The 14,894-nt window shown below is 40.0% G+C and overlaps 1 protein-coding gene across 1 annotated transcript; it reads right to left on the bottom strand.

The window, feature by feature from the left end:
• Window positions 1-2,414: 2,414 nt before the first annotated feature.
• On the bottom strand, window positions 2,415-13,530 carry LOC135470062 (homeobox-containing protein 1-like). Its single transcript, XM_064748780.1, has 6 exons — window positions 13,081-13,530; window positions 11,949-12,034; window positions 10,686-10,841; window positions 8,922-9,155; window positions 8,083-8,178; window positions 2,415-3,123 (listed from the first exon to the last, which is right to left on the bottom strand). The coding sequence occupies exons 1-6, from the start codon at window positions 13,521-13,523 to the stop codon at window positions 2,831-2,833; spliced, it is 1,308 nt and encodes a 435-aa protein (XP_064604850.1). The 5' UTR covers window positions 13,524-13,530; the 3' UTR covers window positions 2,415-2,830.
• Window positions 13,531-14,894: the final 1,364 nt, after the last annotated feature.

The raw sequence follows: 14,894 nt of genomic DNA, 5'->3' as shown, positions 1-14,894 counted from the left end.
TAATGTTACTTTAACAGTGTCACTGGTTTGTTCAAATGATTCCATAGACATTAATGTCTTCACGTCATCGATATGAAGGAAATTAACATTCAAGTAAACACAACGAGAAGTCCACGCCATATATGATCACGAGCCGAATGTTAATAAATGTATTTTCCCTTGACAATGATCGTACATGGGTTACCCAGTTCATTTTGTCGTTTAATAAGGTTAAACTTTCGTGTAACTGTACTTGTAGTTCATTGATGTTCAAACTATGTAAATCAATTATATAACTTTGGATTTGAAGTGCTCTGACTTAACCCAAAACATGTGTGTCCGAGACGGACGATGTTGTTTCACCCGCCGAGTTGATTCTATAAATAAACATTTTTGCAGATACGACTCTGGGGTCCTGTCGTGTGTGTCACCAGCAATTCAAGGAGGGGTTACACACTCTGTATACATACAATTCTTTACAATTTCTATAACTTTGGTGGTGTGGGCTCTGGCAGGATGCGGACTAGAGGATACGTTCTCTTCAGATGACTTGTTTTGCAGATGCTATCATCTTACCAAAGAATGGCGACATCAATCCACGAATTCCAACTGAGGTCAATTCATAATCTCAGCAATGTGAAAGTTATGTTCATTACATTTATTCAGCACATAGAGTAATAATGGTTCAAGTTGTGGGTTTCCCCCAGGCTCTGCTCGGTTTCCACCCACCATAATACTGGCTCCCGTTGTAGAAGTGAAATATTCTTGAGTACGGCGTAAAACACCAATCAAATAAATAAATAAATAGATAATAAAGGTTTATATGTATTTGTTTGCTTACACAACAGCAGTTTTATGGATGGAGGAAACCTTAGTGCCCATGTTACTGGCCAGTTACTGATGAACTTTCTGTGTAAGTCTGAGGTACACATAGTGCAATATTAGTGGAAGACAAGTGGTCTTCAACAAACGTCACAATGTGGAATAGGTCACTCAAACTTCGTTGACAGATTATTGTCACCTTGGCCACACTAGTCAGAGTACATTCATTACCAATTCCCTGTCTGGCTGGCCCCGATAGAACAGTTGGTAGAGCGTCCGCTTCGGGAGCGGTAGATCCAGGGTCAATCCTAGGTTGTAACTTCCTCGCTTGGCGTTCAGCATGAAGGGGATAGTGCAACGACTGGTTGACCCGTATCGGTATAATGGCTCGGGCAGGGTGACTTACTTGCCTTTGGTAAGTCGCCTCAGTGAAGCAGCACTAGATAAAAGAGCAGTGGAAATCTGTCCTGTAAACAAGGAGGCACATTACATGCACTTTAAGGATTCCTTCGTTGTCATATGACTGAAAAATTGTTAAATACATTAAACCCCAAGCACTCAGTCACTCAAGTCCCTGTCTAAGGCAAGGATTGAAAGACAAGCAACAAGCACCGGATATCATTAAGAAGTATTGCCAATGGCCAAGGCAAGGTGATGCTGCTTCTCTGGTTGCCTTATGGCAGGGTGCTTTAACAGTCAAGTTATTTATTTAGTTATTTAATTGGTGTTTTACACTGTATTCAAAAATATTTCACTCATATGATGGTGGCCAGTATTATGGTGGGAGGAAACCGCACAAATCCCTAGGGATACCCACAACCATCTGTATGTTGCTGTCAGACCTTCCCATGTACCAGTTAAGTTGTTAACATCACTCATGTCCCTCACGAAGAGTCCAATACCAACTTTGTCCGATTTAAAATCCAAACATTGTATTGAATTTATCAGATCTTTTAATTCTGCCTTAGCTTCTCCTAAAATGTACCATATTTAAACGTTTTCCAAACAGCTTCATTGACATATATGTACATGTACACCTTGAAAAACGATTTCATCTCAACTTTCAAGATATCCTCTGACAGCAGAATTATTTGAAAGGTTGGCGATGAAAACAGAATGGAAATGATATTCACTGTACAAGGTAGTCCTCCAAAAACAACTATGGCACAAGGTTCTTTGGTGTCAAGGGATTAATTCCCACGTGTGACTAGGTAATCTGCATGAGAGTGTGACCATGGCAACAAAATAAATAATACAACCTAAATGGCAGATATCTTCCACAATTGACCAGGTGGAAAGATATGCTGTAACGGAAGTGATAGTGGTACTTTGCACGGGAGTGTAATAGATTAGAGTAACAAGATAATTGTTTGTTTCGGAAATATTTCACTATGTACTACGACGGCCGTCCAGTTATTGGGTTGCAATAAACCACCAGCCTTTGGCAAGAAACTGATAAACATTCCAATATGATACATATCCCTATGAAAAAGATCTACACTGGGATTCAGCCAGCACTTGTGCGTAACTGGGTTCAAGCATGAGATGGCTATGGCCAACTGGAGATCGGCTGCAGTGAAACGGATATTTGAGCTGCATGAGCCAGCCATGAACCCATGTTAAAAAACAAACCTTCTTTTGAGTTTTACAAAAGACAAGGGAGTGGGTCATAGCAGAGTGGTTACAGGTGCTTGCCTTTCAATCATTAAGACACATGAAGTGCAAGATCAAACACTGCCCTAGTCATTTGAAGATTCAACGCTCTCACTGTTTTCGAGCCTTTGGTGACAAAAAGTTTCATTATCTGTGACATCATTCATTAAAGACTCTGTGCATATATGTCCATCACAAGTGGGAAAGATCACTTGTAAACTGCTGAATTTTGGTTGTTTACAACCGGCAATCCGGTTTTCTCCAACTCACATAAATAAATAAATACAAAATGCAATGTACTTTGCACAAAAGCCTTATAAGGTAACAAGTGTAACTCAAATATGCAAACAAATACGATAATTACAAACTGGTGAAATTATATGTCTATGGACCCATTGTGACCAACTATAAATGAGTCAGAGTTGCTGTTCAAAAGTTCATGTTTAATTCCAAGAGATGGTGTTTGTCCTGTCAGTGATAGGATGGCTTGATTGACAGCTGCCACTTCAACTGCCCTGGAAAGAGTCTGCTCATCTGTTCCATCCACTACAAAGGATCTCTCGTTGTCATCTGACAAAGGGGAGGGTTCCAGTCTAGGCAACTCCCCAGGGGCGGGCTTCCACCTACTCCTCCCACTCAGCAGTAAGGTGGAGGCATCTAATACGCCTTCTGGAACAGATTAAAATTGATCAGAAGATTTATACAGTATTATAAAACAGAATATTATGCAAATGATAACAGAAAATTTGAAACTACAATTATGCAAGTGCAGGCACTTCACAACACAGGGCATCGACTTATTTTTTTTTGTCAAACAGGGGCCTCCGTGGCTCAGTTGGTTAGCGCGCTAGAGCAGCGTAATGACCCAGGAGTCTCTCACCAATGCGGTCACAGTGAGTTCAAGTCCAGCCCATGCTGGCTTCCTCTCTGCCTGTATGTGGGAAGGTCTGTCAGCAACCTGCGGATGGTCGTGGGTTTCCCCTGGGCTCTGCAAGGTTTCCTCCCACCATAATGCTGGCCACCATCGTATTAGTGAAATATTCTTGAATACGGAATATATAAATATGTAAGTGGTCATGCTTGTTGACAGGACAGGGTCATACATGTACCCTGTGTGTGAATCTGTGCTAGGGTTCGTGCTGATTGACGGAACTCTTGCATCATTTCAGTCTGTCACTGTCTGTCATACATGTACCCTGTGTGTGAATCTGTGTTACGGGTCGTGCTGATTGATGGAACTCTTGCATCATTTAAGTCTGTCACCATGGTTGTCATACATGTACCCTGTGTCTGAATCTGTGCTACGGTTCATGCTGATTGACGGAACTCTTGCATCATTTCAGTCTGTCACCATGGTTGTCATACATGTACCCTGTGTCTGAATCTGTGCTACGGTTCATGCTGATTGACGGAACTCTTGCATCATTTCAGTCTGTCACCATGGTTGTCATACATGTACCCTGTGTGTAAATCTGTGCTACGGTTCGTGCTGATTGATGGAACTCTTGCATCATTTAAGTCTGTCACCATGGTTGTCATACATGTACCCTGTGTGTGAATCTGTGCTAAGGTTCCTGCTGATTGACGGAACTCTTGCATCATTTCAGTCTGTCACAATGGTTGTCATACGTGTACCCTGTGTGTGAATCTGTGCTAGGGTTCGTGCTGATTGACGGAACTCTTGCATCATTTCAGTCTGTCTCCATGGTTGTCATACATGTACCCTGTGTGTGAATCTGTGCTAGGGTTCGTGCTGATTGACGGAACTCTTGCATCATTTCAGTCTGTCACCATGTCTGTCATACATGTACCCTGTGTGTGAATCTGTGCTATGGTTCGTGCTGATTGACAAAACTCTTGCATCATTTCAGTCTGTCTCCATGGTTGTCATACATGTACCCTGTGTGTGAATCTGTGCTACGCTTCGTGCTGATTGACGGAACTCTTGCTTCATTTCAGTCTGTCACCATGGTTGTCATACATGTACCCTGTGTGTGAATCTGTGCTACGGTTCGTGCTGATTGACGGAACTCTTTGCATCATTTCAGTTTGTCACCATGGTTGTCATAAATGTACCCTGTGTGTGAATCTGTGCTAGGGTTTATGCTGATTGAAGGAACTTGCATCATTTCAGTCTGTCACCATGGTTGTCATACATGTACCCTGTGTGTGAATCTGTGCTATGGTTCCTGCTGATTGACGGAACTCTTGCATCATTTCAGTTTGTCACCATGGTTGTCATACATGTACCCTGTGTGTGAATCTGTGCTAAGGTTCCTGCTGATTAAAGGAATTCTTGCATCATTTCAGTCTGTCGCCATGTCTGTCATACATGTACCCTGTGTGCGAATCTGTGCTAGGGTTCGTGCTAATTGACGGAACTCTTGCATCATTTCAGTCTGTCACCATGTCTGTCATACATGTACCCTGTGTGTCAATCTGTGCTAAGGTTCCTGCTGATTGACGGAACTCTTGCATCATTTCAGTCTGTCACCATGTCTGTCATACATGTACCCTGTGTGTGAATCTGTGCTACGGGTCGTGCTGATTAAAGGAATTCTTGCATCATTTCAGTCTGTCGCCATGTCTGTCATACATGTACCCTGTGTGTCAATCTGTGCTAGGGTTCGTGCTGATTGACGGAACTCTTGCTTCATTTCAGTCTGTCACCATGGTTGTCATACATGTACCCTGTGTGTGAATCTGTGCTACGGTTCGTGCTGATTGACGGAACTCTTGCATCATTTCAGTCTGTCACAATGGTTGTCATACATGTACCCTGTGTGTGAATCTGTGCAAGGGTTCGTGCTGATTGACGGAACTCTTGCATCATTTCAGTCTGTCTCCATGGTTGTCATACATGTACCCTGTGTGTGAATCTGTGCTAGGGTTCGTGCTGATTGACGGAACTCTTGCATCATTTCAGTCTGTCACAATGGTTGTCATACATGTACCCTGTGTGTGAATCTGTGCTAGGGTTCGTGCTGATTGACGGAACTCTTGCATCATTTCAGTCTGTCATCATGGTTGTCATACATGTACCCTGTGTGTGAATCTGTGCAAGGGTTCGTGCTGATTGACGGAACTCTTGCATCATTTCAGTCTGTCTCCATGGTTGTCATACATGTACCCTGTGTGTGAATCTGTGCTAGGGTTCGTGCTGATTGACGGAACTCTTGCATCATTTCAGTCTGTCATCATGGTTGTCATACATGTACCCTGTGTGTGAATCTGTGCAAGGGTTCGTGCTGATTGACGGAACTCTTGCATCATTTCAGTCTGTCACAATGGTTGTCATACATGTACCCTGTGTGTGAATCTGTGCTACGGTTCGTGCTGATTGACGGAACTCTTGCATCATTTCAGTCTGTCATCATGGTTGTCATACATGTACCCTGTGTGTGAATCTGTGCTACGGTTCGTGCTGATTGACGGAACTCTTGCATCATTTCAGTCTGTCATCATGGTTGTCATACATGTACCCTGTGTGTGAATCTGTGTTACGGTTCGTGCTGATTGACGGAACTCTTGCATCATTTCAGTCTGTCACCATGGTTGTCATACATGTACCCTGTGTGTGAATCTGTGCTACGGTTCGTGTTGATTGATGGAACTCTTGCATCATTTCAGTCTGTCACCATGGTTGTCATACATGTACCCTGTGTGTGAATCTGTGCTACGGTTCGTGTTGATTGATGGAACTCTTGCATCATTTCAGTCTGTCACCATGGTTGTCATACATGTACCCTGTGTGTGAATCTGTGCTACGAGTCGTGCTGGTTGAAGGAACTCTTGCATCATTTCAGTCTGTCACCGTGGCTGTCATACATGTACCCTGTGTGTGAATCTGTGCTAGGGTTCGTGCTGATTGAAGGAACTCTTGCATCATTTCCGTCTCCCACCGTGTCCGTCATACAGGTGCCCTGTGTGTGAATCTGTGCTACAGGTCGTGCTGATTGAAGGAACTCTTGCATCATTTCCGTCTCCCACCGTGTCCGTCATACAGGTGCCCTGTGTGTGAATCTGTGCTACAGGTCGTGCTGATTGAAGGAACTCTTGCATCATTTCCGTCTCCCACCGTGTCTGTCATACAGGTGCCCTGTGTGTTTGCATAATCCTGTGGCTCTCACCAGATTTCCAAGGAAGTCAAATACATCTTTCTATATATTTGTCAGTGTCAGATTTGCATATCGGAGGTAACCTGGTTTTCTCATATCTTTTTTAACCTGCTGAGGTAAACATTACTGCGTCAGAAACTACATGTTCTCTTTCTTGAAAACTGTTTTCAAAAATTTTGTTTACGATACAATCAACTGTCTCGTTTGCATTTATATATGAGACTTGCACCTGGGACATGTTGATGCAGTCAGGAAGTCATGAATTTCTTTTTGAACTGGGACCATGATGCAGGACTTCCAGTGAATATATGACTACTATTAAAACTTCACTGAAGATCTTGTCACAAAAGCATGTTTCATATGTTCTAGATGACCAGTAGCCACAAAATATAATTTCAAGGTGTTAATTTATTCACATTAAATTCTCATTTGCTTCTTATGCCAATGAGCTCACTGCACAGGACAGACAATGTGATCTGTATAGATTAGCTGATAACTGAAGGTGTTAATTAGCCATTTTATTTATTTAAAAAATAGAAAAATAACTCCAAAATGTTGATGTTTTCTTCAAGTTAACATAAGAAAACAATGCGAGACATTTTATATACATACGTTGTTTGATGGACTTAAAAATCTTGAATCAAATTGTGACGGGTGCTACATAATAATTTAAAAACTTTAATCATAAAAATTCTAAAACTAAACTGAAATTGATTCAAGTTTTCTGTGTTTTTTCAAAACACTTGACCAAAGAGACTAAAAATAAAATGACAAATGTTTGGAAAGATATGCACAAGTGTCTTATACCTGGTGTTTGAATTTTAGTGACAATAATCAGCACTCCCAATATCAGTCTTCAAAGGGGTGCCAGTGTTTATTCAAAATGATTTTCTGGAACAATCCTGGATCATTTACATGAACTTGAAACCTTTTTCTTTCAGGCAGTAGACAATTTATATAGCTGGATAAAAGTTTAAAAAATAGCATAAGTGGACAAGTTACATGTAATTGACCATACGACTGACCTTCACCCCAGGACACATATATGCATTCTACGGCTTCATAACATTCAATCGAATCACACTGCATATGTACTGGCAACTGGGTGAAGCAGTCATTAGCCTCTAAAAGCCATTAATAAGATTACAACTGTCTAAGCAGGACAAATAAACTGTTTTTCAAGGAAATTATAACCACTGTTTTCTCAAACCTTCAAGGGCCTCTTAGGTTAATTGTATACTTTCATTAGATATTTTGGTAAATATTTCCAAGGGACTTTCTGTAAGGATTTTCAAGGCTTTGAAAAAAACATTCAACAAAGTAATATATTTAAGGATTTTAAGACCCAAATGAGAACCCTTCTTAATGCAAGACCCATCCGGGAATGAGCCCAAATCTCAGATCCTTTCCGAGGACAATCCACATAATTTCTGATGACGCATTAATACATGTATTTGCATGAAATTAGCCAGGCATCAACTTCATTCATACACTGTAAACAACCACGTACCGTCCCTGGCCATCTTTTTGAGTTCCTTTCTGCGATTAGCAAACCAGTTGGCCACAATATGTGGGTGAACTTTTTCTCGCTCTGTCAACACTCTTCCTACAACCAAACAAAATAAGCACTGGTTTTGACATCTTCTACAGTATTTTTTTTCAACCTTTTTGGCATGTTTATCCTGTGTTGTTTGAAGCATATTTTGGGGCCTATTTTTCTTGACGACCTAGACTTAAACTATTACATTTTCTGTGAAATCCTGATGTTGTCAAAACCACCAAGCATAAAATATCTCCACAGTCAAAAGATTAAAAGTGAAAATTGACGGAGGATAAATTAAGCAGTTGACATTAAACAAAAATATTGATATATTTTAATACGATCCACGTAGGTACTAATGTTTTCATTGCTGAAACTCACTGCAATTTTTTTTGCCTGGTCTACACTGAATGCGAATAGCAGGGAAGAAATCAGTCCAATGTAGTGGAACATCCTCACTTGCCGGCCGTCCACAGTTCATGCCGAACTTGGGCTGTGCAATCTTTATATGTCAACCATCTCCAGCCAACAAATCATGACAAACCGAGGCGGTTAGCACGCCAGCGCGGCACAATGACCCACGAGCCTCTCATCAGTGCGATCCATGTGAGTTCAACTCCAGCTCATGCTGGTTTCCTCCAAGGTTGAACGTGGGAAGGTCTGCCAGCAACCTGAGGACGGCCTTGGGATTCCCCAAGACCTGTCCGGTTTCCTGCCAGCACAGTGCTGGCCACCATTGCATAAATGAAGTATTCTCAAATACTGTTACCTAATAAATCAAGTGCATAAATAAACTATACTGTACTTACCATTGACCTCTGTGCTGACAGCCATGTTGCAGGCTGTTGAGATTTCCTCCCTCTTCTCAGCACTGGGGTACTGGTCCTCAGTGAAGAATCGCTCCAGAACCTCTAAATGACACGGCCTGAATGTGAAGCGCTCTCGTCGCTGAGGCAAGCTTGGAAATGCTTCTGGTGTGGATGTCAGAATTGATTCTTGGGGAGGACACGTGTGAACTATGGTTACCCCTTGGCTGGTTGATCCTGTGGAATACAATAGTGTTAAACTTAACATGAGAGTAAGCCTGGCAGGGGTCAAAATGTTTAGTCATTCAATCATTCAAAAAGAGCTCAAATTAAAAAGGATGGCTTCAAATTTTACCCAGATCATTAGAAAGAGGACTTTGAAGCTTGAAAACATTCATAATTTCAGAAACATTAATGACTGTTTGTTGTAATCTATCCACTTCCATGTTGTGATCCAGTGTTTCCTAGAGGAACGAAACACATTTCACATGTTTAGATCATATTGGCTGAAGAAAAGTTTTGATGACGTCATCACCACGAAGAGCTCAAAATATCAAACATTTTGACCTTTAAGTGATGGCCAGGCTATTTGATGTACCACAAAACCCCGTAGTGTCTGGCTTTACCCAGTTTTCAACAGGCAGATCTGTAACAGAGCAGTCGGACAGTTCTGAATAATGATTGGTTCTCCATGACACGACAAATGCTCAGGCTCTTTCCTCATCTCCACTGAAGAAACCAATCCGTATAGGGGAGTTTCCAATTCAAACTCTTTAATTGCTAAAGGTAAAAAAACTGTGTCATGTGATTTGTCAAAAGTAATAGGTAACTATTGTGGGATCACATTTACTATAACACAGGTATCTGAAATAATTCTCGAAAAAAGTTATTCAGATTAGACAAACAATGAAGACAACTGTAGAGATGATCCTTTGTGAACTTGAGAAATTTCGCACAGAGGTGTCATTTTGTGCCTCTGGAACATGGTGAGACAAGTGATTAACAAATTAATGTCAACAAAGTTTGCCTAAGATTTACCATGAGTCACCTGATCCAGGGAGACTGTTTTTACCTTCAACAACAAAAGAGTGTGAACTCGAAACTCTCCTCTTCTCTCGCGTCAATGGTCACTGATGTTGTTGATGCAAAATGAAACTTCTTAAACCAGACTGTCCAGTTTCAAGCCAGATAATGCAAGACAGGCCAAGTTCTGTGAGGGCCGAACAGAATGCAAACTCCATCCAGTGAGAAAGAAAATAATATACCATCATCCTTCAGCAGCCAGGTTCAGTTGTTCAAAACTGTTCTAAGACTGTTCCAGATTTAATGTTAAGCCAAGTCTTCAATTTTGTATTCAGCCTAAAAGTTACTGAGAAACAAAACATTAAATATAAACCAAATCTGCTGCTGTTACAATTTGACTTTAGACAACAGCATTGGCCACTGAGTTTGTCTATAATTTTAAGTATAAAATATTATTTATCTACTTCTTTATTTACTTTATTTACACTTTTGAACAACTGGGCCCAGAACTGCAGTCAGGGGGATAACTCCTGTCACCCCTGTGCACAAAATATCACAATGTACCACGTTTTGCACAAACCTGCATAATGGTACATGTAATGAGGAACTAAAATATATACTACCCAATACATTTAGCAAGTGCAATGTAAATTTATCAGGGGATAGGGGGTGGCTGAATTTAGACCAACTTAGTCAAATGTGTACAAAAGTATGATTTTTTTTTTTTTTTAACGTGCATCTTACCAGTGATAGAGTGGAACATGACTGGGTTAGGCTTCGTGGAGACAGCAGTCTTCTTCTTGACAACAAGGTACCAATTGTAAATGGCTTTACAGCTTCTCTCTGACATATCACAGTAGTCTCCCCTTAAATATCGGCTCACATAAGATTGACTCAGGCCTGGAGAATGAAAAGAACTGGTTAATTTCTGACACGAAAACTAGGAAATAAACACGAACAAATTGAGCTGCTGTTGAGTTATAAGAATACTGCAGCTTACATACATGTACATAGTTACCTAAGTTTTACTATAAATAGATCAACTGAATGAGAATCGCTGAAGTGTTCTAAATTCACAAAATATGAAACCCAAACTAAACTACATGTACAATCAAATGTTTTCTTCAGTACAGTGTTAAGCACCATTAGGTTTTCTTTTTTTAATGTTTGAAAAAACTGTTTGCCTCCTAAATCTGCTCGACCAATTATAGTGCAACAATAGGAGAGAACCTGGTACAGGTTGGCGGACTTCATATTCCAAGTGCGTGCAAAGATACATTTTTGTTGGTCGAATCTGGGACCTTTTCAACAGTCTACATACATGTTGACATGAAGTCAAGACTGTAGATATACATGGATGTGGAATATACATGTATATATGCTTTGCAATCATAAAAGGTGCATTTAAACTAGCAAACTCTAAAAATATGATATTACTATAACCCATAAACCTTTTCGCATATTTACAAGGTGCTTAATCAAGCATATTCTAAAGGCAATAATGAGTGTAGAGTAGTAAAATTATACTTTTTGTGAAGCCCTGAAATTAGCTAATCCAACCAATGCAGCTCTGTCTCCAAAATCAAATTAAAAATGTGCATAAATTGCACTCAAAGTTGCTCAATCAGATGTGAAATGGTTGAAGAACTAGGGCACTGTGAGAGTTGTCCAGGCAGTTGACCAATAGGGGAATTTCAAGTTTAAAGTATTTTGTCACTAAAGGTAAAAAAGTCTTTTCAGTATTGTCTGACTTGTCAAACATGTTAGGCAACTTTTGTTGACATTAAATTACCATGATCCACTTGTCTCACCCTATTTCGGACATACAAGTGACACCTTTTTCCTTCTCAGGGCTTTTATTACCTTTACAGATAGAAAAGTTCAAACTCAAAACTGCCCCAATCTTGCAAAATTGTGAGAAATAACAAATTTTAAGACACACACAGATTCACCCATAAATGTAAATTTATCCCCTTGAATGGGGTTACATGTTGGCCCTATACTTACCTGAACCAGTAGCTATTTGCATCTGTGTTATATGTTGTTGTTGTACAAAACTTCGGATTTCTTCATAAACAGCTTCTTCTCCTTTCCTAAATTAACATGTAAATAAATTAACATGAATAAGTATTAAAATGAATAATGCAACATTTACAAAAAGGTCACAATTAAAGAGTTACAACTTGCTAACTGCTGATGTTTTCATTTATACACAGAATTAACAGTTCAACATCCTATGCGGCTAGCACAGGAAAATTCTGGAAACCTTGTGAATTGCAAAGAAGAAAATGAAGGTACTATAATTTCACTACAAACAGAATCGCCTTATAAGCCGAGCCTTGCAAGCTCACATAAGTTTGGATGAGACTGAGTGAGTAATGTGGATTAAAGGCATGGTTTTATAGTAGTTCCTAGACTGAATACTGTAAATCTTCAACCTTTTCAACCACTAAAGCACTTTTGTCTGAAGAATTTTTTCATACAATTAACATGAAAATGATGCTACAAGTGATTTGTTCGTGTCTTTAAAGATGCAAGCTTAAAAAAAATGGCGCAAATTATCTCTCTACACCATATAGTTCTTTCAGAATATTTCAAAATATTGATTGTGGTTTGAAAGGATGAAGAATAATAGAGCATGCATATCGGTATGTACATCTTGCATACTGCACAGATCTTACTGTGCTGTTAGCAGCTACAGTAAAATCTCGTCTTTTAGCAGCACAGTTTGTGAGAGCCTTCATGTACCTTATCTCAGCTAAACCCGCATGAACTCCCTTGACTCCTGAAATGCCAACTAGAGGCCTCTGTGGGGATTAGCACAATGACCCAGGATCCTCTCACCAATGCAGGTGATGTGAATTCAATTCCAGCTCATGCTGGCTTCCACTCCAGTGGTACGTGGGAAGATCTGTCAACAACCTGTGGATGGTCGTGGGTTTCCCCCGACTTAGTCTGGTTTCCTCCCACCATAATGCTGGCAGCCGTCACAAAAGTGAAATATTCTTGAGTACGGCATAAAACACCAATGAAATAAATAAATAGATAAATGAAATGCCAATTCAACTTACTCACTAACACATATGTTGACTGCATAGGCTACTAGTCAGAGATTTCATTAAGCACAAATTTTACTTACTTTAGAAATTCTTTCATCTCTTCTGTATCATCCTCCGAAAGAACCTGAACACTTGAACTTCTTACTGAATTCGTACTGGCTCCTAGTAAGGTATTCAGGTCATTCGAACTCGTGTTCGACAAGTTAGAACATGTTTCTTCCATTAAGTCATAAGTGCCTGGCACATCGCATGCATCAGTCAATCTTTGACTGGTCTGAGTGCCTAGTACTTGACCAGGGGGTGTTCCACTACCAACTTGCTCATTGGTCGTCTGCTTGTGAGACAGATTCTGATTAGCAGGAGGTCTGGAGAATACCCGTAGCTCGTTATCCAGTCTATCTAAGGCATCAAAAGCATGGATGACTTCTTCTTTGGAAATCCCACTACTTCGAAGTCGCCGAATCAATTCAATCTGTTCAATGGTGAACAATGGGTGCTCCACTGAGTGGTTGGTTGTTGCCATGGTGACCCTCTTTATCTACCTGCATGGACAAATTGACGGAATATTCAAAAACAAAACAACAAAACAACACAAAAAACACATGCCATCAGAAAATGATGCTATAATCAGCAAATAGCCTGCATAACAGACCTTTCTGAACTGTCAATCAAGAACATGCAATTAACTAACAATAATCAGCATTAATGCAAATACATGTAGGTCAACCAAATGTCCCACACATTAGTTACAAATGTTCAATTCTTTCTGTGAAGTTATGGCGTCACAATTTCTATCACCAGGAATGGAATGAAAAGTAACGTTGTTACAAGAAGGGGTGGTTGGACATCGTATGTTTTTAATCTATCCATCGTGTCATCACCTGCAGTTAGTATGTTGCATGGGCTTAAAATTAATAGGGGTGGATTTGTTGACAAGGTATGGTATTGTACTGCTCACCCAGTTAACGTACAGGGTCTAGCCGCTCAAAAGTGTATTACCTAATGGTGATAGCCAATGCAGTTCTAGAAAGGCCAAGTTTAACATCAGTAGTTTTAGTTTATATTTAATATAATGTTATACAATTTTCTTTAGGCCAACTATAAAATTGAAGGCTTGGCTGAAAGTTAAATCTGGTATTAAGTTCTGATTGGTTGATGGCTATAGTATACAAATGGCTGTTTCAACGCATAGATCAAACCAATTTGAGCAACTGGGCCCACATGAGCTATATGAAAGCAAGTCAACAAGTCTAAGAAAGCTCAGTACACATGGATTACCTGTAGATACCAGACAGCAAGGGTCAAGAGGAAAGAAGTGGACATGTTACATATCACCACAGAGAGACCAGTACCATACACCTCTAACAAGTATTCACTACACGCCAGTCTCCCTTCTATGTTCAAAGGGCAATAACTCTGACAAAATTGATGTGGTGCAATGCAAATAGCGCATATGCACATCCTAACATGGTTTCTGTGATACTATCAAAGTTTCATGAAAATTTGAACATTTTTGTAGGAGAAGATGAACTGACAAGGACTCACTTTCTACAAGACACCATTTTATGTTAAAAAGGCAATAACTCTGTAAAACAACTGTGGTGTAACCAAATAGCACATGCATGTTTGTGATGCCTTTTAAGTTTCACAATAATTTAGTCCTAACTCCAACATTGGGTGGGATAAAAATCAAAAAAAGGAAATAAAAAAAGAAATAAAACACATGCATATTACACCATTCATTATCTTTGGCCACGTACTGAACAAGTTTTCATTTTTATGACAGTCAGTTTTAAATGAGAGTACACCAAGGTGTTTGGATTAAACTACACGCAGCCATTGGCAATTAAGTAGGCCCTGGGGTTCAGTGGCGTATCGAGTCATAATCAAGATT

The sequence above is a fragment of the Liolophura sinensis genome, chromosome 7 (genome assembly GCF_032854445.1).
Source record: "Liolophura sinensis isolate JHLJ2023 chromosome 7, CUHK_Ljap_v2, whole genome shotgun sequence".
Lineage (NCBI taxonomy): Eukaryota > Metazoa > Mollusca > Polyplacophora > Chitonida > Chitonidae > Liolophura > Liolophura sinensis.
The sequence above is the reverse complement of the archived record's forward strand: the minus strand, read 5'-3'. Positions and strand labels throughout refer to the sequence as shown.